Below are 23,223 nucleotides of genomic sequence, written 5' to 3'. Positions count from 1 at the left end.
TAAAATAACTCTTGAAATCGGTTTGAAAACTTATGATCAACTTGTCTTATCTTAACCATAACTTCTTATTGGCCTTGAGCTAGCTCTTGAGACCACCACCAATGGAAAGTACACTTTCGGTACATGAATTTCGATATATAATTTGCCCAAAACGGAGTCCGGATGAAAAAGATATGATCGTCCGAAGTTCCACAACAATTGCTGAAAGTTACCCGAGAGGTACGGGTACCACAAAACTCAGTACCGGTACCCACCCAAAATCGACCCAAAAGTTTCAGCACTGATCCGCCGGTACAGGTACCACCAAAAAGTGGTACGGGTACCAACTGGGTTTTTCAGCAAAAATCCAGCACGACTTCCTTCCGATTCCCAACCTTTTTCTCTACTCAAACCACATCTAAACTCAAACCACATCTAAAACTCCTCAAACTACACCAAATCATGCTTTAACTCATGTATATCAAAGAGCTACTTAAGAAACTCAAAACCTATGAATCAAAGAAGCTTAAAACATAAAAACACAAGAGATTCAAGAGGTATTCTTCTCATACCCAACTTAACTTGCATCACCTAATTAAGGCATGAACCCAACTATTTAAGCATGAAATTAGACTTACCCAAACATGAAATTCAACAATTAAAATATGAAATTACCTAAATGATTAACAACCTAGACAACCAAGAACCTTCAAGCTCTCCTCTCTTCTTTTCCTTCTTCTTCTTCTTCCTCTTCCTCTTCTCTCTCTCTCTCTCTCTCTCTCTCTACGTTGGAAGCAAGATGAGAATAGGGGAGAAATATCCCCCAAAATATCCCCCAGGATATTTGATAAAGGCTATGGGAAAATTATTGTATGCAATTGAAACATGAACTTACTTATGCTCCACCCATGAATCACATACAAGGCCCTCGAACTTCCGTCATAAACAAATCAACCCCAAAAACATATAATTCAATTAAAAGATGAATTAAATACTCTAATATTCGGGACGGGTATTACACTTACGATCGATGAAATACCCAACAACACAGTCCTTCCATTTATCCAGTCCTAGGTTAACCACATCAAGGGGGGACAAACAACCACCTTATCATCAACTATCGAAGGAGCAAAAGATGCATACGGTTAGAGGAATCTAAGGCAATTACCTTGTCCTTCCATGATGGAACAGATGGCGCCCCAGGGTCCGCCAGTGGTATCGAAGCCAGGAGCTTCTCCTTTTCCTCCAAAAGCCCCCTCAATTTGGACACCTCAGTAGTAAGATCCATAATCTGCTCCGCAACAGGCCCATCGGATGCAACCGTCGTCAAGTGAGTACAGGAAGGAGTCGTCACCTTCTCCAGCAAGCGGATGATATCAGTTTTCTGAGGAGACCTAGAAATCGACGATTCCGAAACCCTAATTCGGGGAGGATTGGACCGAAGAAGATCTGGAAATTGTTCGCCTGGAACCCCAGCCATGATGGCCAGGGAGGAGAAACCGCCAAACAAACCAAAGATCGAGCCCTAGAGGGAGCCCAGAGAACGGGAGAAATGGCGGGACAGTTGGCAAAGACAAACTCCTCGAATAGGAAACAAGGGTGGACTTTTTCGCTTTTTTAATCAAATATAAGATCTGATTTGATATTCCTAAATTATCTTCTCGTAAATTCTTTTTATCTAAGAGCGTTTGCATCAGATTATGGGAACCTCAACCCAATTTTAAAGGACAAAACTGATTGTCTACAGAAGAAGGTTAACAATAATTAGGACAAACTCTTGTATGAGAGAGAGAGAGGGACAAACTCTTGTATGAGAGCGAGAGAGAGAGACTTTTATATTTTAATTGCGCTGATCTCCTCAGAAGTTTTGTTAAATCACCGATCTTCCAAACTTCATATATCATGACGTCTTTTTATATTTTAATTGCGCTGATCTCCTTAGAAGTTTTGTTAAATCACCGATCTTCCAAACTTTATATATCATAACGTATTATGCAATTTCCACCTGTTGTTAAATACACGAAGACGGTGTTATATTTGGTCAGTAAAAGTTTGGGATGCCCTTTGATATGGATTGGAAAGAGGATTTATAAAAGAGGGGTGATTGTGAACAGAATTCGGAGAAAGTCTTGTATAAACTGATTCCACAAAATTGAATAATACCCGGGGAGTTTCAAATCTAAAACTTAATGGAAAACAAACTTTTTGGTTTAGATTGAATTGATCTTTCTTGAGATTTTGCAATTTCCTCTAGACAATGACGGTGTTACTTTTGGTGAGTACCATAAACATTTATGTGGGTGTTCGAAAAAGATACTCGTGGTTTTGAAATGGTAAACATTAATTTTGTTTATTCTCCGTAAAAGAAGGTGAACATTACCTTCTTTTCTATTGATTGAAATGACGTAGATCACACAACGAAGTGATGTTATGTTTATAGAAAAGTTTATTTCAGTGGTGCGATCTACACCATTTCAACAAATAAGAGAACAGGTAACACCCTTATTAGGAGAGAGAACAAAATTGCACTCGTATAGTGGAGGTGGATGTGTGTGCTTTGTTTGGCAAGCTTATACGACAGGTAACACAATGAGGAAGTTTAATGGGTAAAATATGATGGCTCTCAGTAGTTTCTGCCGCAAAAATGAACGGAGGTAACGGTGAGGATGTGCTGCTGCATTTTTCAGAAGAAGTTTCTGAAACTATCAAAAACCATAGGGGAGGTCATTGCAATTTCCCTATTTCTAAATTTCAAACATTGACCAAACATCTAGTAGCGTAGGAGTACTTATAGCAGTCCTTTGTTCCTATGGTAATCACAACTCCCTTGTCTTCTTGCATTCTCCGAGCCAATTGTTTCCCAATAGTAATTCCTGACTTTGTTCCAGTAGAGAAGATGGCTGAGTCTTACCTCATCTCCTCTGCTCTGGCAATCCTGCAGGCCTTGATTCCACTAGCGAAGCAGCAGGTCAGCCTGGCGTGGGGTTTCAAGGGAAACCTCAAAAAGCTCTGCGACAGGTTGACAATGATTCAAGCTCTGTTATCTGAAGCTGACAAAAGGAGATCAGCAATATCAGAACCCATGAAAGTGTGACTGAAGAGCCTCGATGCAGTAACCAGCGATGCCGAGAATTTGCTGGAAGAGTTGAAGTATGAAGACAAGCGAAGGAATATTGAGGTACAAAATCGACGGAGAAACATGGTACGCGACTTCTTCTCCACCAAAAACCAAGCTGCATTTCATTTCCAGATGGCTAATAAGGTCAACAATATCAACTTGCTGTTAGAAGAAGTTTACAATAGGGCAAACGAAATTGGTCTGAAACCAGCAAGTGACGTCCATGGTGTCGAACATATGGAATTTAGGCTGACTGTACCCTTTATAGATGATAGAGTAATTGTGGGGAGGGAGCATGATGTCTCTAAAGTAATTGAGATGTTGCTCGCCTCTGACGTGGAAGATGATGAGTTACCTGTCATTGCCATTGTGGGAATGGCTGGGCTAGGGAAAACAGCCCTTGCTCAGCTAGTTTACAAACAGGATAAGATTGTGAGCAACTTCGGTAGTGAGAGAATGTGGATTTGTGTGTCCGATATTTTCAAGGTTGACAGGCTGTTGAATGAGATGGTTGAATCTCTTACTAAAAATAAATCTGACATGCAAAACGTTGAAGCAATTGTGGAAAAGCTTGGAGAAAAACTAAATGGCAAAAAGTATTTGCTAGTGTTAGATGATGTTTGGAATAGAAGTGAAACCAAGTGGCAATGCATGAGAGATTCTTTGCTAGGAATTGGTGGCTCCAAGGGAAGCAAAGTTATAGTCACAACCCGCGATATGGATGTTGTATCAACCATGAAACAAACATCTCCCTGTCACACTCATCATTTGTCCGGACTATCGCTTGACTATAGTTTGACCTTGTTTAGGAAAAAGGCATTTGCGAACGGAGGGCCAATAGAAACTCAATCTTTGTTGGTTATTGGTAGAAGAATGTTACAAAGGTGTGAGGGTGTGCCCTTAGCAATAAACGCATTAGGAGGCGTATTGCAGACTAAGAAGTATCAAAGTGAATGGGAGTCCATTGAGAAGAGTGGATTATGTAGTGCACTTGGAGATAGAAACGGAATCCTACCAGTATTAAGGCTTAGTTTTGATGATTTACCATCTCCTTCTTTAAAGCGTTGTTTTGGTTATTGTTCTGTTTTTCCAAAGGACAAAATCATAATAAAGGATAAGTTGATTCAGTTGTGGATGGCTCTAGGTTATCTTCAGCCTCCTTCAAGAACAAATTTGGAAGTGGAAGATATTGGTAATGAATATTTTAATATCTTGTTGCGCAGGTCATTGTTCCAAGAAGTTAAATTGGATGAGTATAATAACATTATAAGTTGCAAGATGCATGATGTTGTGCATGATCTTGCTATAGAGGTCTTCGAAGGGTAATTGTTTGACTTTGGAAGCTATTAAGGTGAAAGACCATCCCGAGGTTAAACATCTATTGTTGTGTCTTGGGGAAGAAACCAGGATAGAAATTTTAAAAGAAAATGTTGGAAATCTAAGGTCACTTTTTTTTGTCTGGGAATCTCCCCATAAACACTAAAGATGTCAAATGTGTACGGGCCTTGAGCATAGCGAAATTTGGTGTGGAAGAATTTCCGAATTCAATATCCAAGTTCATATATTTAAAATATTTGGACTTCTCCAAGTCTTCTTTAGAAAAATTGCCAGAGATTATTACTAAGCTCTACAATTTGGAAACACTCAGATTGCCAAATGTGGTGGAGTTTCCGAAAGAGTTCCACAAGTTGGTTAACTTGAGACATTTTTGTATGGGTGAGAGTGAAGTGATGCCAGCACTGATAGGTGATTTGACTTCTTTGCAGACATTAAATTTCTTTGTCGTGGGTGTGAATAAGGGCCACAAAATTGAGGAGTTGGGACGCTTAAGCAAGCTAAGAGCTAAATTAAAGATTTGCCATCTCCAAAGAGTAAAAAATGAAGAAGAAGCAAAAACAGCAAATATGATGGAAAAAACAGATATCCAAGAATTGGTGTATCACTGGGCCAATGGGGATAGTATGGAATCGCACGTTGACCATGAAGGGGTTTTGGAAGGACTTCAACCGCACAAGAATCTTAAGAGATTTGTACTCGAATATTTTGGAGGACAAAGGATTGCCTCGTGGATGACAAGTAGAGATGCATGTTTTCTTCAGAATTTGTTGACAATCAAATTGAAGGATTGCAGACAATGTGAGCAAGTCCCAACACTCGGACAGCTTCCATATCTAGAAGTTGTTGAAATTAATGGCTTGCATAATCTGAAGTGTATTGGTAGTGAATTCTATGGATTGGATGTAAGTAGTAATAGTAGCAGCAGTAGGGCAGCAAGAGCGGGAGACGTTTTTCCAGCGTTGAGAAAACTCACTCTCGATAATATCCCGAAGCTAGAAAAATGGTTAGACGTATCATCATTGCCCGCTGCTACCATGAACATGAAGTTTTTTCCTCACCTTGAGATGTTATCAATTTTAAATTGCCCTCAGTTGACAACCATTCCGGGTAATTTGTTATCCATCCAAAGGATATGTATTGCATGCAATTCTAAAATCTTTCGTGTCTTTCTTTATGATAAAACGTCATATAACCCCTTCTTCCCCTTCGAGACTGATCCCTTGAGTTATGTTGAAAGACGTATAGCCCCTCCTTGAACATACTGGTAGATGAGGATTCAGAGAATTTTCTCATTTTGGTTGAAGATTTGCTAGAAAAAAGCATCAAATACCTAAGATATCTGGGAATTTTTGGCGTAACTAAGCTGCGTTATTTCCCGACCCAGCTACTAAACCTAACTTCTCTGGAGGAGTTAGTGATAGAATGGTGCAAGAACCTAACGTATTTTCTTCAAGACACGGAAGCAGCAGTATTCAACCGCTTAGAGTCTCTTAAAGAGCTTCGCATTACTAGTTGCTGGGAGTTGGGATGTTTGCCAAAGGGGTTGCTACAACCAACCCTTGAAACATTAGTGCTGGAATATTGTTCTCTTTTAAGAATGACTGACCCAGATGAATTGCGCAGCCTCAAATCACTTCAGAATCTGAATATCCAAAACTGTCCAGGATAGACAAGTTGGTGAGGGGAGGGGCTGTTCTGCCTTGGCAGCCTGCGATATTTGGGGATAGGATTATTCTTAACAGAGCATGAACCTTTCCTCTGGCCCTCCACAAGTGCCGATGCCTCCACGAGTGGTGATGATGCAAACGTAGAGTTTGTCGAGCAGTTCCCCTTCATCTCCCTGGAGGGTCTATATTTACTTGGTTTTGGAAACAAGCATCTGCCTGATCAACTTCAGCACCTCACCGCCTTGAAAAAGTTGCAAATTTCTGATTTCAACCACTTGGAAGCTCTCCCTGAGTGGTTGGGTAACCTTTCATCTCTTGAATCGCTGAAGCTTCAGACTTGCCCTAAACTGACGAGTCTGCCCTCAGTGGAAGCAATTCAACGCCTCACCAATTTACAAATATTAGATGTGTTAGAATGTCCCCTTTTAAAGAAACGATGCGAAAGTGGCGAGGAGAGGCACAAGATTGGTCATATTCGATATAAGAAGTTCAATGATCGGACAGTTAGAAGTTCAACGATCGGATAGTTTCCATATAAGAGGTACATTGCTTATCAAATTCCCTAATTTCTTGGTCTCTTCTGTTTGCCTCTCTTCTAACTAACTGATTCCATTTGCAATATTGCTCTTGTTTCTCTATTCGTGTCTCTCATACCAAGATTTCCATGGAAGATGTCATCTAACCTAGTTTATTTTGCATTTATTTATTCATTAGGCTTACAGATTTATAGACACCAATGGGCTGGAGTGAACCCTCTGCGATTATATTTCGTGAATCATGAAGATAAAGCATGACTAGTCCCTTTTCAATCATGTAATTTCTCACTCTCTTTTTTTTTAGTTTACATTTTTCCGGACTATCATCTCTGCCCAAGGTTAATATTTGGTTCTATTTTATAGGTTCTGATATCACGCATCAAGACATTTTGATGTGGTGATGTCTGCCTCAGGTAACAATGAATGAAGACTGATCGTGGGTGGTGACAGCATTTGAAATAACTCTGCAGAAGAAAGAGGTTTTCAGATAGTAAATCTGGTGTAATTTCAAAGAGTAGAACAACAAAAAAGTTGTTTTTTTCCGGATCAATTTTAATTTTTTTTTTTTCAGATTCTTTGAGGCACTTTGCACTTAGCAAAATCAGAGGAACTCCTGGCAAGAAAAATTCTCAGAGGTCTTATTGTTAAATAGGTTTGTCAACACTTCTCTACACAGGTCCGAACGAATCAACTCTGCTTTTGGATGTTTTTCTTTACCTATAACTTGTTTCCTTTCAAATTGTTTAAGAATCTTTCCTTGTTAGTTTCCAGAAAATTGCCAAGTGTTCAGGGCCTTAAGGCCTATTGCCCAGAGTTCACACCAATAAGGCTGGGATGTGAGCGGTTTCCGATTGCAATCAAACTTTTTAAAGGCAGCTCAAAGTGAAGCAATTGCTTATGGACGTCAATGCCTAATCTCCATTAGCGACACAAGAGAATAATCCAAAGTAGCCGAGTTGCTGTCCCTACCTGTCATGGACGTTGTATATGAGTAAGTCAATAGTTTTCTGTTCGATGAACCAGTCATGTTTTGATACCACCGCCTATGGTTGATGAAGATGGAAAGTTTCATAGGTGTCATTTTTGTGGAAATGAACTGGAATCAGCAGACCGAATCTCTTTTGTTGCGCTTTGATGGAAACTTTAAAAGACTGGTCAACCTGCTTCAAATGCTGGGGAACACAGCTGGACTTCTCCAATATCTCAAAGGGGGGATCTCTTTGAATGGGGAAAAGACTCTATCCCTTTTATTGTTTCGTGGTCTTTACGAACTCTCACTAATAGCGCATTTTGCAAGAGGAAAATCCAACCTGGAATGAAGTCAATGAACTCGTGAAAATCAGACTTTCTTTTCTGGGTTGAAGATGAAGTCCGTGCAAGTCATTACAATACAATTTGCAAAGTGCTCTGGAATGTTATGGTGCTATATTTACTTGGTTGCTTTCTTAGGCTTCTTGTTGATGCTGCAGCTTTTGGGAAGAAATATGACTCTTTTTCGTTTACTGGCTTGCTTGTTGCATATGTCATTTAGTTTTTGCTTTTGAATAGCTATATGTTATATGTGATAAGCTACTCAGATGAACCTCTTCTGCAACTTTGCTTCTCTCCTATCCCTTTTCAACTGTATGTGTCTACTTTTTTTAGTTAAAAAAATAGTACATTTCTTTTTTGATTAAAAAGTGTTCTTTTCTTGCTGATCAAAAAATTTATGTTCCTTTCTTTTCTTTTATGTTTTGGGAGAAATTTGCTGATGCCTATATATGCACTGTGAAAACATAGATAACAAACCTTAAGCACTGGCCATGGAAGTAGCGGAAGTTACGGCCTGTTTGGATAGAGGATTTGATTTTGGGTGGATATAAAAGAAGGGTGGATTTGAGGGTGGATATAGAATGAGGGGTGATATGTAAGAAGGGTGAGTCCACCTCATAAGAAGGGTGGATTTGTAATCCAGTGTTTGGATATTTTTTTGAGAAGGGGATATAGGAGGTGGATATGAAGAGATTAGTTGTCAAATGACTCAATTGCTCCCAGTTTGTATTTTAATGGACAAATTAGATTAATTTTATTATAATTGTGATAAATACATTTTTATCATTAGTTGTGGGATAAAATAAATTTGTTTTTTCTTATAAATGTTTAAACCTCATTTTTATTACAATTTAAAAAAAAAATTCAACAAATTTTTCAGGTCAAATTTTCAATAAATACCACTCATTGTTCTTCATCTCATCTCCATTTTTATCATTAATTGTGGGATAAAATAAATTCATTTTATCTTACAAATGTTTAAACCATATTATTTGTTAGAAAAATATTATTTTTTGAAAAAAATTAAAATGTAATTGAAAAGTGATTTTTTTATAAAAAAAAATATATAAGGTAAAAGAGATTTCAAAGGCAACCAGTTGCTACCTTGACCAAATTATTAATTTTTCTACAAAGAGCGTAAGGGACCAACTTAGGAATAAATACCAAATCTAGGGGTGCAAAAAATAATTTGCCTTTAAAAATTGAATTATTTCTTCACACGTGTTCGGTCTTCTTCTTCTCGTTTCCTTCTTCTTTTTCTTCTGGCAAACCCTAGGGCGGCACAACAGGTACTCTCTCTCTTCTCAAAGGCAAGACAGACTTTGTCGTTCACAAATCCACCCGCAGGTGGATTATGAGTCCCAAGTCTGCAAATCCGGGGCCAAATTAGGGTTGGGATTTTGGCTGCCAAAGACCGGAGAAGAGGAAGGGGCGGAGAACAAATCCGGCCGCATCCTAAATCCGGCCGCGTCCTAAATCCACCTCCAAATCCACCAGCCAAGCAGGCGGTTATGAGCATCTTGCACTTGCGCTCTAGTTATTTTACAAAACAAACCTAATTTAATAGACTAGAGACCCAATTTAGCAAAATACGTATCATAATCTAACCTCATTCAATCTTAATCTAACCTCATTCAATCTTGCTCATTTAGATTTCCTAACGGGACTCGAGTGTCATCTCATCCCTTGTACTAATGGTTTGATGGAATTAGGGGTGGACCCACGTTGGGGCACATGGGGTCACGTGCCCCATAGCTTTTTCGATATTTTAGGGATAGAATGTGTAAGGTTGAGACGTGAGAAAATTCATCAGTGAATTCCCTCGAAGCAAGTCCAGTGGTCTGAAATGTCTTGAGTCATTGTACAAAAACAGCGAAATTTGCAAAAAATGGGGCCCCAATGGTGTGTCATTTTCGGCTTCAATGGCATCAAAAATGGATTTGGCATTGGTGCCACGTCACCAAACCCAACAACCAATTAGAAATGGCATTTCACTATTGCACTATCGATGGAAGTAAGTAGGAAAATGATACAAATGAAATCTTATAGAAAATTGCATTGCACAAAGGATACGTATCGGAAAAATTAAGTGTACAGGGATAATTTGGTCATTTTAGTAGTAGAGGGATAGTTTGGTAATTTTAGTTATTTAAATTTACAAGGGTAATGTAGTCATTTTAGTGTACATTAATATTTTAGTCATTTTAAATTTTAGTATATAGTATGTAATTGAATTAATGAGCAGGTTGTGTTTGCTTTTAAATAAATGGGTCGGGTTGTGTATGGGTAATTAGACTCATAATTAATGGGTTTAAATGGGTCATAATTAATGGGTTTAAATGGGTCAATGACCTATTAAAGACCCAATCCAGTTGCAACTTACTTATTTTGGCCCAAATCCGTCCATTTGCCACCCCTATCACCAGTGACAATAGAAGCTCCAGCTTTGATCGTCCAAGTTCGGCGAGGCCCATGACGAGCACAATCGGGAGACGACAAATACATGACATGCTCCGATCGTGCGATTGGTTGAGAGCGTGAATAACTTACAATGCGTCCCGTTCTACTATGATTCAAGAATAGTTCCATTTCAAGGCTGTTTCCAGAGCACAATGAAAGCCCAAAGCTTCAATAATCCCAGGAGAGAAGGAGCCTTTGGAAGAAGGACTCCATAGATCTACAACAGTGGGTTAGATCTGTGGATACAAGACTTTGCTCTGATTTAATTGCACCCATATTAGTGGATAGTGGAATTGGTTCCTCGTGATTTTGTTACCGCCTAAACTAGCTTGGACATCTTGCATAATTCGTACAAAAAGAAAAAGAAAAGTCATTTGGACCCTGGATTGGAAGTATGGTATAACCATTCAATTCAAGCTAAAGTCATTATTAAAAACATGTACACTTCTACGATGCATGAACACTTCTAAGAAGTTGGCTTGTTGTGTCGGACACCAATGTGATACTCATTAGACAATCCCCCGTTCCATGAAGTGCGTGGTTGGGGATGAATGGAATGATTAAAGGAACTACTTTTTTCTTCAATGATCTTGGTTTATTGTAGCATTTGATGTAATAATTGCATGACATAATGGTGTTTATTTAAATTATCAAAATGACTGCTGTGTGACTGTCCTTGTGGAAAATGCTGTCTTGTTCGATCTTATGCAGAATTGATCAACTAGCTTTAGGCAATGTTTGGAGTCTCTTGTTTTCCAATGAGTGACGCCACATGCCAACCATTCAACTAGAAGATTACAAAACCAACCTCTTCATAGAGTTCACAAACAATAGAATTCTGTCGTTCTCTTATGTAGAACTAATGATCAGCCCTCTTGAATGGTTGGAATCCGTTCATCTTTCGTTTCTGTTTTTTTTTTCTGAGTCAAGTCACATCCATTGAGCTAGAAGATTATGATTTGGCAGCCAACCATGCTTTTCCCAGTAAATGAGGAAGATATGGAAACAGACAAATAGGAGAGGCTTAGAAAGACTTCTGTCACATTATTGAGCTAGAAGATTACTATGATTTTTCCAGCAGTCAACCATGCTTTTCCAAGTAAATGTGGAAGACATGGAACAGACAAATGCGTAAGACTTGGAAAGACTTCTGCACATTACAAAGACAAATGGAAATATACGCGTTCTTTGATTTGTATGTACGCGTGATTTCCAGTCAAACCACAAGATTTTTCATCGCAGTGATTTATGTATACGCGTTCTTTTATTTGTATTTGTAGACTCAATCTAATTAGAGGTCTATTTCCACTGCCCATTAATTTCTGAAAACCCCTCTCTCTCTCTCTCTCTCACTCTCTCTCCATAATACTGTATATAATCTGAAGTTCTGAACAAATACATATAGGCTAGGCTTGAACGGATCTCCCTTGATTACCAATCCATTTGACTTAGGAAGAGGAAAGTAATGGGTGGATCACCAACACCATCAGTTCTTTGTGCCTTGGCCTTGTACTTTGTATTCCTCCTGGGTTTGGACCGCTTGGTTCAGATTGTCCGAGCTCAAAATGGTACTACTCCTCCTTCCGAAGGTACTCTCTCTCCCTCTCTCCCTCTCTCTCTCTCTGTGTGTGTGTTTGGGAGATCCATGCCTACTATGGTGTTACTCACGTGTTACTTCCAACTATTTATGTTGCAGCAAATTTTCAGCAGGTGTACTATCATCTACTTTTATTGAGTAGTTGAGAGATAATGAATGAATCAAATTGTGTGGTGATGATCTTTCAATTGTAGGGAGTACCATATGCCAATGTCACTTGTACCAAGAGTACTGAATAATTGGCCTTGAATGAAAGTCTACTTCCTCCATCTTTTTAAGTTAGGAAAACATGTAGAGAGGTAGATAGAGAAAAACATGTAAAGAGGTAGTTAGAAAAACTCGAAACCAAACAAAGATGTTTCTTTCTTTTTTTATGCCAAAACAATAACAGGTGCTGAAAAACAATATATCAAGAGGAAACTCTATCCCTAAAAACGGGATCAAGAAACTAGCAGTAGGGGACTCAGTCCAAAAACTATACTCAACTCCAATTAAATTCAACACTCTAAACAAACGGAGCACTCCAGAAAATAGTCAAAAAATCCACACAGGGATGATAGAAGCCTCACAAACAGAGAGCAATCCCACACAGGGACACCAAAGAAGAGAACCAGAAAAAAAAGAGAGAAAAACTAGAAACAAACAGTCATCAGATACATGGCGGAAGAGTTGGAGGAGGGGCGGCGGATGGTAGTTTGGGGAGGAGGAAGATGGGGGTGAAGGAGAAATGAGAGAAAACCTCTGAAATTTAGGATCGAGAGATGGAAAAACCCCACAAGGGGGAGAAATTCTTCCCCTCCCCGTTCTTTACGGTTAGAGTAGTTGTTTTTTTTTTGAACAACAGGGTTAGAGTAGTTGTAGTGGTGTTAGTTTGGTACTGGTTGCAAAGGCAGTTGGGTTGAATTAGGGATGGGTTGGCACTTTTACCCAAGTATTTTGAAAAATAACCATTTTGAGAAATAATCACTTTGTAGCGCAAAAATATCGCTAAATTATCACTTTTTTTTTGTTAAATAACCTTTTTTTTTTGCACTAAAAAGTAATTATTTCTCAAAATACTTGGGAAAAGTATCAATAACCCATAAAACTTTAGCGCAAATTAATAAATGCGAAAAAAATTCAAATTAAGACAAAATTTTCAAATTTAAGTTAAGTCTAAAAGAATGCTAAGGAAAACAGGGCTTTGCATGTGGAAGCGCAGTAATTGGTGTTTGGGGGCTAAGCAAATATATGAGTTTTGGCACAACACATTTTTGGTTTTTGGGTTTAGAGAGCAAAAGCCAAAAAAAGGCTCGGAGGAGTTTTTCCCATTCTCCTTTTCTACTTCTCATATTTGTTGGAAACAAAAAGACCAAATTGCCCTTTACTTATTTTGGAAATAACCACACCCCTCAATAAATAATTAAATATTAACCTCCCTACACGTCCCTACATTTTACATTTGCCTTGGAAATTTGAAGATCAGCAGAAAGAGTGTTCTTGGGTTCCTAATCGTTAACTACTTTTCGAACTCAAACCATCAGTTCCGTGTAGAGCATAACAGCCCATCAGTTTTGTGTTTTTGTCTTTGGCATCTCTTTAAGAGATGGTATAATTGCTAATCTTCTGAAATTGGCAGTAATATTGGGATTTTAATCTTTGAAAATTTTCTTGGAGGCTTTCAATTACCAAAAAATAAAGAACAAAAAAGACTTCAAACCAAAAAACTAATCCTTATGTCACATTGTTATTTTACCTATTTTTATTTCTTCCTAATTACCTATAAAATTGAAAAATAGTTTGAGACGTTCAAATAACAAAGAAGAAAATAATTTCCCAATATAACTTTAAAAAATTTATTAACACATTACTTATATACTATAATAAAGGGGCAACACGGTAAAAAACCCAATGCATAATTTATTTTCAACACATATCATCCAAACGCTACTCCTGTTGCAAAAAGTTAAAAAGGTAGAAAGTTAAAAATGAAAAGCCAAAAAAGTAGGCTCCCAAATATCCACGTAGTTTTTCTCGCTTTTTTTTTTCCACGAACAGAACACTTGTATTTAGTAGCTCTGTAGGGGGCACCAACATATTGCACAATGAGGAATTCAAGTGGCAATATTTGTCACGTCCTCGATTTTCAGCTAAAATAATAATACATTTTCTACCAAAAAAAGTCTCTTTTTCCTCCTCTCTAATTTTTTTTTTTTTAAACATAAAATCTCCCAAACGTCTTCCACTAAAAGGGGCTTCATAAAAAAATCAAGGAGAGGAGTTTATACATGGCTTTACATATATTCTAATCAAAAGGTACAACCTTCAATTGCGAGTAAAGTACACAACATGAATCAGACTAGATGATAAACACTTCCTTAATGATACCAATGAAGCTCTCAAGAGACGTCTCAATGTGCACCCCATGCAACCCAAGTTAAGTGCCATGGCGAGTACCTGAAAGGATAAGGTGAGCTACACTAGCTCGTAGAGATATCCATACCTAAATTATATGCAGAAGCAAGGAAAAACATTTTTTTTTTTCGAAAGCATATTTGTTTTATCAAAAAGTGGAATACAAATACCATACTCATGCTGGGAAATATTTAACTCCATTTATCAAATACTGATGTTCTTACCCACACACACGAATGTACTGGAAACCTCAGCTTACCATTACTACCAAATCAATCTCTACTCTTTCAATTTCCATTTCAGTGACCCACATATTTATATGTGTTCTTTAATAAAATGTTGTCTTTCTCTTCTCTTAAACAACTAGCTAACCTCTCACCAAAAATACACACTACGCTTGTAGAGTTAGAATATGAAGTAACAATGACACATCGAACAATACCACACCTCGACAATAAGGAAACTCACCATGAACATGCAAAGCTTGATACACAAAATATACTCTTTTTATATATACGTATTGAAAAGTTTTTCATGCTTTCTTCTCTTTCAATATTTACAATGAAGTTATAAGATCCCAATTCAAAGTCTAGCCAACACAGCAAAAATAATCTACGCATTATATTAAGCATTTCCAATTTTTTCCTTTCCTTCAAATGCTCAAAAGAATGCCATTAAACCACAAACTCAAATCAAGTCTCAAATAAAGGAGATTACCCATAAAAGTCAAGACAGAAAACAACAAAGCTCACAATAGAATAACCAACCAAATCGAACATCAAATTTACTCAACACCGAGACGTAAAATTATATGAGTAGCTCACCAATGCAATCAACCGACAACCGTACTAGACGTCTCTAGCACATGCACTTTACGGGCTACTAACCCGAAGGACGAAGCAACCTACCCCGCGCGGGTTTACGGATTTTCACCGACGGCGTCACAATTGACCCAGTAGGTTTACGGACTTTCACCGACAGCGTCATAATTGACCCGAGTAGGTTTACGGACTTTCACCGACGGCGTCACAATTGACCCGAGTTCCCTGTTGACCCAACTCAAAATCACTAAACTATTATATTTCAAAATATCTCAAATACTTGGCCTTAAAGCCCAAATCAACTAAAATCAACCAAATTTCCTTGAATAACCTACCCAAATCATCAAAATGAATGAATGTAGAACAAAAATTCAATGAAGTCTCAAAAATAAAAACATTAGCTACATACATGTATTCAACGAGTATCCCAAGCCATATATCACGAAATTTCTTTCACCCGTTACTAAATGCAAAGACACGAGTATACTTGGTATAGACTTGTGCCCATATAAATTACTTCCATTTCCTTAAACACATAGTGTGCATAAACTAGATAATATCCTTGTATCACTTAAATTCATGATTTTGATCATTTAAAAGGTGAACCCACTACTAATGAAGAGCAAGTATGCCATGAAATTCCGAATGTGACCGATTGAGATTTTGTTCGGATAGATGCATAGCCCTTTGTCCGTAGATCACGTTTTCTATTTTTTTAAAGGCTTGGATACACCTTAGGTTCTCGAACGACCACTTTCTCTTCACCAATTCAATTACTAAAACACACCATTTTTAACAAAATCAACTTTTCACATGTCTTAAATTAAACCCACATACTAGCTCAACGTCAAGGCAAGAGTATTCAAAGATAGACAAGCCTAAACTTTTTCTATGGCCCCCCCTTTTCTTTTTTTTAAAAAAAAATCTGACTCAAGTTTTCCCCAAATCACACCCACCTCAAGCATAGGGTTTAGACACTCAATAATGTACTAAACTACCACATAAACAAGCATAGAGAGAGAGATCCCTAGATTAAAACTCAATTCTTCCAAAACCCCCAAAAGTCCCGGCACACAAGGCACCACAAATTTCGTTGAGCAAATTTGCCATACTCTCTTAGAAAAAATCATAACCTTTTCATCTTAAACCCAAAAATATTGAAACCAACACCAAACATTGCATCACTACAAGCACCACACTCAGTAAAAATCCCAGGTTCATAAACGAGAGGAGATTAGCCCAACAATCAAAAGAAAAACAGATTCGCAACCATTTTCGCACCAGTCAACCAACCCTGCTTTAGAAATTCACCAAAAATTGTATACTTAACCAAATTACTTGATTCCAACGCCAATCTCTTCTTAACTTAAATATGCAGCTCTTGTAAAAGACCCAAAGCCACCCAAAATGTTCATCATGCCCAGAAAGTTAAAAGAAGACAGCCACGCACAGATTCACACATCCAGCAAACAGCCAGTATTCAAAAATTCATAACTAATTGTGTGATTATCGGTTTTGCATGATCTTGGTACCAAAATCTTTGTATTGAAACGTACTTTAACAGTTATGAAGACACCAAAAATTGATTCCTAGCAGAACGGCCCCCAAAAAACAGATTACCAGAACCTACGAAATTTTCAGCATACACTAGATTTATTCAAGACTCAAAATAGATGATCAAACTTAATCCTTGCACATCAAACCAACACTTAACACATATAAAGAAGGCAGGAGATCCCTACCTCGAAGGTTAGAAGCAAGCCCGAACATGGAGGAAACTTCGAAGTGCTCCGATCATGAACTTTCTTGGATGGATCGGAAGCTCTCGTCGCGTAGAACAACTTTAGTACTTGAGATTTTTCCAAAATCTCATTCATAGTAGACGAAATCGAAGAGAGAAGGTGAGAGAGGTGAGAGCCGAGAGAGAGAAGACAGAAGAAAAAAAGAACAGGCTTGGTCATATCACATTGACCCAACTCAATTTTTTGACTTATATAGCACATGTCCCTTCCACTTCTATTGCATTACGTCAACTCCCACAACTTACAAGTCATATCACATTGACCCAACTCATATCTACATCATTATTCATACTTTGATAATCCAAATACATATTAAACATTTAAAATTTGAGGAAATAATTATGGGTCTCTACAATATTCCTTCAAATTTAGAAATACGATAGCAAATCTCATCATATCATCTTAAAAAAGAGAATAGTTTTAGAAGGTCAGCCCCAAGCCCCCAACCTATTCTCCACAATGTGTTTCCCCAACTTATGCTGTCCAAAGATGTCCTTCAAAATAAGCAATTTGCTTCCACTGAAATTTCTTTATGTTGGAAATTCAATGGACCAACTACACTTAAACTGTTGGAGATAATTTAAAATTTTGACATTTAATATGGCTTAATTTGGATTCTTTGCTCATTTATTGTGTCTGGCCTCATTACTCTCCCCTTCTCATCATATATAACATTTACTACATGCACCATGCTGGTTTCTTGATTTTGGAAATCTACGTATATATATATCTATACCAAGTCATTACATAGAGATACACACTTCCCAGCATATTACTCTCCCACAGGAAAAGAAAAAACCAGAGAAGGTCGTAGGGAACACAAATGATTTTTTGGTCTTGAGTTTCACTACATATATATTTTCATTGTTTTGAGCATACGAGCGATTTTTGGTCAAAAGAAAGTTTTAGCTGCACACAAACCTTTCTAAGCTTATTTTATCTTGGGAGTGGAACGTCATACAACTCGGTGCAAGCGGGGACGTATCTTCTCTTAAGACAACGCTTTATGCGTGACGCGATCCACATACATTTTCTCTTAAACTGCTACTTATGAGCTTATATTATTCTCTCAATATTTTGTTGTTGTGGTGTTGTTTAATTTCCGGTTAGAGGTTGTTTACAGAAATTCTAACGAAGGGAAAAACTATAATATACATCTCTTATTTTGGTGTCTATCATATGCACCCCCAAAATATTATAAATTAGAGAGAAAATGTAACGAATTGTATTGCTAAAAAGTTATGAATCGTATAAAGGTTACGATATATACCAAAATGTTATGAATCATAATGAAAATGGTACGAATCGTACTGCTGAAAAGTTATGAATTCTAGAATAAAAGTTACGAACACTAGAATGTTATGAATGAACTATAAAATAGGTACACATGGTACACCCTTTTAAGAGGTGTGTATTGTAGACTTTCCCTCTAATAAATATTTCCAACATAAACAAGTAAGAGAGACGTGAGAAAGGAGATAACACAGTATTTGTGTAATAAACACTTCACATTATTTCATGTACACATAGACTACTTCATTGTGGTGCATAAACTCTACTCAACCTCCCTCTTTCTATTCACTCTCCCTACTTTCCATCACCTAGGGAACATCTTAGAATCACTAGAGTACATAGTTTATATAGACTCCGCAAAAATTTCGTGTTGCGCAAAGTTTTTAGATTGGTTCAGAAGAGCTGAACAAAAAATGAGCTTAGAAATAGCATAATTAGATTGAGGTTGAACCAATACTTGATGTAGCGGCCTATCATAAATCAATGTGAACATCACAAACTGCTCCATAAGAAAACTAGTCGTTACTGCTACCTGTTTCTGGATGTCTTTTTTTAAGAAGCTGGATACAACGAAAAAATAAAGTTATTGGAACCTAGCCAACTACACAAACTACTAAATGACTCTTTACACGCATACATGAACACTTCAACCAAACTCCTGAATCAAGTTTTCTTTTCATAACTTTCTTCATAAGAAAACCATTCATGTATCACGTGTCTACTAAAATCAAGTTTTCTTTTCAACACTTTCTTCAACGAATTGATCAGTCACCATCCAAATTTAACTCCTTTGACCTTGTCTTAAGTAAAGCTTTTGACCGAAGTGTAATTTTTTTTTTTTCAAGCGGTAGTAAAATAAGTATAAGAATTAGAGAATGAATTCTGTCTGGCGCCGGTGGACAAGGGGGTTTTTGCCACTCCGGTGTGGGCCCCTACCGCACGTTTTTTTGGTAATCCGAACCGTGCATCTTGTAGGGCCCGCAAAAAATTGGCTTGTCAGGACATCGATAAGTGTGTCAAAAGTTAAATTTTAGACGAAAATATGGACGGCATGGATCTGTCAACTGTTTTTTAAGTTAAACTGTCCACAGTAATTCATTCTTTCATCTTAAACTCAACTTTTGACATATCTATCGATACCCGGACAAGCTGATTTTTTGCGTGGATATATTATTTTGCCGGCCCTATTTAATGAACGGTTCGGATTACACCAAAAAAAACCAAAAAAAGAGGCCCACGGGGTGGCGGAAAACCCCCCTTTTTCTCCGCCACCGGAAAGAATGTTTTCTCTAAGATTATACTATAAAACTGTAGAATTGTATTGCCAATTGACTGTTAATTTGCGTTATGATTTATGCTATGTTTGGATTGGTGTTTGAATTTTTTTTTGAAAAATAGTAGGGGTAATAAGTGGAAAGAGATAAGGAAAGAGAAATATTGGAAATAGAAAGAATTTAGGGAGAATTTTTAAAAAAATTCTTTTTGAATTGTAAAGAGAACAGGGCATTAGTATTTTCTTTTCGAAACAAGATTACCATGTCAGCTCTAACTCTTTCTTTTCTTTTCTTTTCTTTTCTTTTTTGGAAATTTGGGCAGTGAGTGCTTTGAACTCCGTCTTCAGCCAATGGGGACTATCCCCAACATATTATCAATGGAACATTAGCGGAGAACCATGCAGTGGAGCCGCCATCGACACTACGGCCGCTACTGCTCTCGATGTCACCTTTGGAGATTACAATCCCGGTATCAAATGCGATTGCAATGGGACTGTTTGCCACATTACCCAACTGTAAGTCTCTTACTAGAAAATACTACTAGGAATTTTCTCCACAATCCCCGTATTATGATCCATATTCGTCGTTATTCAAATTGCATTAGGGACAAGTTTGGAGTGAAAACAACTACAGATTGTATTAACCATTGGAGATGGGATCATCATTTGCAGTGTAGGTCAATTAGGGATCAGGTGATTTTGAATGACGACGAATGATTGAAAACGATTTGAGCTGGGATGATTTTTGAATTGTATTGAAGGTGATAAAAGAGGTAGAAAAAGGCCAAGAAGAGAACTAATTACTGATTCCTGATGAAGTCATTTTGAAGTAAAGCTATCGTGATTTACTAAAATTCTTAGATTGATGCTAGGACTATGATTTGTCTTTGACGGGATTACTTCAATCACACCACACAACAAAAAAATAATAATAATAATAGGGCTGTGCAAAATCATGATACTGGTCTAGACTGAATCGATCCGTGTTGTGCGGCGGACCCCCAAAGGACCCAACCGCAACCTGACGATTGTTGATGGCCATGATATTGGGAAAATAACCAAACCAAACCAAACCAAACAAATGCAAAAAAGCAACGGAGAAACCAAACCAAATAAAGAAAACGAATAAGAGAGACCAAGATATACGTGGTTCGGCTTATGGCTATAAACATACTCCATGGGCAAGCGAATAAGAGACAATTCCACTATGTAAAGAGAACGATGCTCCGAAGAGCTACAATGGTGACGAATAAACAAAGCCCTCACAAAGAGACTCTCACCAATCCTAAAATACAAGTTCTTTTACCAAATTAAAAATCCAATTGGAATCTCTCACCAAATTTAGGCTCTCTCTCATTGAGTCTCACAAAATGGAATATTGTTCCACAGATGTGACCGGATGTCACACAGAAATAGATGATTCTTACGAAACCTTACAGTTTCAATCAAAAAGAATCATCAAAATAGATGATCTTCCAGATGGTCGAAGGCCTACAAAACCCACCATAGAAAGGGCAACTAGAAGCAGATGAAGATCGAATAGACGAACCCTAAGATTTTACAGATGAGACCCCATAGGGCCTATCAGAGGGATTCACTCAAGAAGTCCAAACCTGAATAAGAGGCAAGGCTATATTTATAGCCACAAATTGCTTCATAAAGTCAGAATCCTTACCAAATTATGTTTCCTTTGCATATAGAGTCCAAAACCAAAAAGGGAACTCCAAAAATTGGTATCTATAACGTGGATCCCGAGTCCCTGCAGTGAGGAGAAGTCACTGCAAGCAGCAGTGCCCCAAAACGACGCCGTTTTGGGCCGAAACTGGAGTACTACTCATGTGGTCACGTGATCCCCCTCTGCGCAAACTCTCTCTCTCTCTCTCTCTCTCTCTCTCTCTCTCTCTCCTCTGTCTGGTTTTTTTTTTGTGGTAACTGTCTCTCCTCTGTCTTCCTAAATTCATTTTCTTCTTCAAGTGTCTTCCTCCACCTACAAGAAGTACGTGAGCTGCAACAATAATCAAAGAGGGACCAGAGCAATTTGAGTAAACCTTTGATAAATTATCAGAAGAAGATGATTACGGTACAACAAAATAATATGATAAGAATTTGATCTCTATCTTTTTGGGGATCCCGTGTTAAATGTAACCAAATTAGAGATTTGTTTTCTTTACTGGTGTTGGACTTGATATTTGATTGGGTTATATGGGTTCTTGTGATTCAGTCTAGCTTAGTAATTGATTGGTCCAGGAAAAAAATTTCTGGATTCGATTAAGCAAAAAAAGACGACCTGTTTTCTAACTTAGGTTTCTAAACTTTTGAACCTAAAATTGATCTACGAATTCACAGGAGGACGGTTTGAACTCAACTCCATTGCAAATCAAGGGTCCGCTTAGAACTCAACGATTCCACATTATAGGGACCCGCTCTGATACAGAATGAATTCCTAGATTAATGCAAGGACTACGATTGGCCTTTGACTAGATTACTTCAATCACACAACAAAAATACCAATCACACAAGGATCAAAGATAAATCATGGGAAAGAATCATGTACTAGAAACATAGTATCATTACAAGTATTCTTATTCACGACTGTGTATCCTCACCAAGAGTCCTAAGAACTACTTGCTGAAGCCACACTCATGGTACCCTTGCACGATCGCTACATCTTGAATCCTCATACCTTTCAGAAGCGCCTTTTGAACTCCACGAAAGGTCTTGCTTTGAAGTTTGAACATAGGTGATAGAATACCGCTTGATGTCATGACTTGATTATTAGGTTTAGAGATCCATAGATCTTCACGTTTCTTCAAAATACACAGACCCTAGCACTCCAAGAAGTTTGAAGATGGAAATGAGAGCTCTGGGAAATGAATACAGAGCTTGGTACTGTCCTTGACGTAACTAATCCATTTTTATAGAGAAGCCACAACTTGACAATTTTGCTTGAGCAAAGAAAAATCACTCGAGCGAACTCATTTTTGCTCTAGCGAAAGCATCCGGTAGACCTCGCTTGACATCTCGCCTCATGGTCTCTGGAACAGATTTTCCAGCTTCAATATTTCTTCAATGCTTTCCGACAACACTGGACTAATGACTACCGGACTCATATTCAATAAAAACCAAATACAAATTCCTTTTCACAACCCTAGACAGACACTTTAGAAAGAAAGTGAAAGAACCCTACAAGTCAATAAAAGGGAATATTTGCAAATGCGTGTTTTGGTCAAGAACGTGCCAACCAAAAAGGAGCTCGGCCTATAGAGCTTACATTTACCATGAAGTTGAAGTCAGAACCTTGAATTATGAACTCAATCTCTTAGTACCGTTTGTCGAAGTCTTCTCACTTACTGCTTGCCTTATTTACTGTTTTGTAACAGCAAAGTCTTTGCTCTGGATGTTACTGGAGGAATCCCGGAGGAGCTGTGGTCTTTGACTTCCCTCACAAAATTGTATGTTTACCCACTGATGTTTTAGTTTAACCAATGTTTCGTTTTCCTTGCCAGAAAAAAATGTTTCGTTTCCTCTATGTGAACTGTGACGTACTATAAAACTGAAACCTGCAAAACCGATGCAGATTGTCTCCATATATCTACTTCTTGTCAATATATATATATATATATATATATATATA

At 37.8% G+C, this 23,223-nt stretch overlaps 2 protein-coding genes and 2 long non-coding RNA genes across 10 annotated transcripts in view; 3 read left to right on the top strand and 1 right to left on the bottom strand.

Moving 5' to 3' along the window:
- The first annotated feature begins 3,178 nt into the window (after nucleotides 1-3,178).
- LOC131301590 (putative disease resistance RPP13-like protein 1) lies at nucleotides 3,179-5,530 on the top strand. The gene is made up of 3 exons (XM_058327953.1): nucleotides 3,179-4,419; nucleotides 4,746-5,438; nucleotides 5,527-5,530. The coding sequence occupies exons 1-3, from the start codon at nucleotides 3,179-3,181 to the stop codon at nucleotides 5,528-5,530; spliced, it is 1,938 nt and encodes a 645-aa protein (XP_058183936.1).
- Nucleotides 5,531-5,618: 88 nt separating this feature from the next.
- Nucleotides 5,619-8,317, top strand: LOC131300677 (uncharacterized). Of its 2 annotated transcripts, none has more exons than XR_009191026.1 (5): nucleotides 5,619-6,589; nucleotides 6,817-6,915; nucleotides 7,002-7,117; nucleotides 7,210-7,314; nucleotides 7,410-8,317. It is a non-coding gene; the product is annotated as an uncharacterized LOC131300677 (long non-coding RNA). The 2 variants fall into 2 exon arrangements; XR_009191025.1 differs by having other exon boundaries at nucleotides 7,403-8,317.
- A 3,399-nt stretch (nucleotides 8,318-11,716) lies between these two features.
- LOC131300671 (probable LRR receptor-like serine/threonine-protein kinase At1g56140) overlaps nucleotides 11,717-23,223 on the top strand; it is a 29,144-nt gene continuing 17,637 nt past the window's right edge. For 5 of the 6 annotated variants that reach the window (XM_058326614.1, XM_058326613.1, XM_058326612.1 and 2 more), the window contains exons 1-3: nucleotides 11,718-11,998; nucleotides 19,913-20,105; nucleotides 22,970-23,041. In XM_058326614.1, coding sequence (XP_058182597.1) covers nucleotides 11,875-11,998; nucleotides 19,913-20,105; nucleotides 22,970-23,041 — 389 coding nt within the window. In that variant the 5' untranslated portion in view covers nucleotides 11,718-11,874. Of the gene's footprint in view, nucleotides 11,999-19,912; nucleotides 20,106-22,969; nucleotides 23,042-23,223 lie in introns of all 6 variants that reach the window. The other variant, XM_058326615.1, reaches the window with a different exon arrangement.
- On the bottom strand, nucleotides 14,249-17,187 carry LOC131300676 (uncharacterized). Its single transcript, XR_009191024.1, has 2 exons — nucleotides 16,964-17,187; nucleotides 14,249-14,442 (listed from the first exon to the last, which is right to left on the bottom strand). It is a non-coding gene; the product is annotated as an uncharacterized LOC131300676 (long non-coding RNA).

The sequence above is a fragment of the Rhododendron vialii genome, chromosome 9a (genome assembly GCF_030253575.1).
Source record: "Rhododendron vialii isolate Sample 1 chromosome 9a, ASM3025357v1".
NCBI lineage: Eukaryota > Viridiplantae > Streptophyta > Magnoliopsida > Ericales > Ericaceae > Rhododendron > Rhododendron vialii.
The sequence above is the reverse complement of the archived record's forward strand: the minus strand, read 5'-3'. Positions and strand labels throughout refer to the sequence as shown.

What these genes read in the sequence shown, in the direction of transcription:
- LOC131301590 (XM_058327953.1), top strand. Translation starts at nt 3,179, where the DNA reads ATGGTACGCGACTTCTTCTCCACCAAAAACCAAGCTGCATTTCATTTC. An exon ending in GCTATAGAGGTCTTCGAAGG is followed by an intron (nt 4,420 to 4,745) that starts GTAATTGTTTGA and finishes GGAAACACTCAG; the next exon opens with ATTGCCAAATGTGGTGGAGT.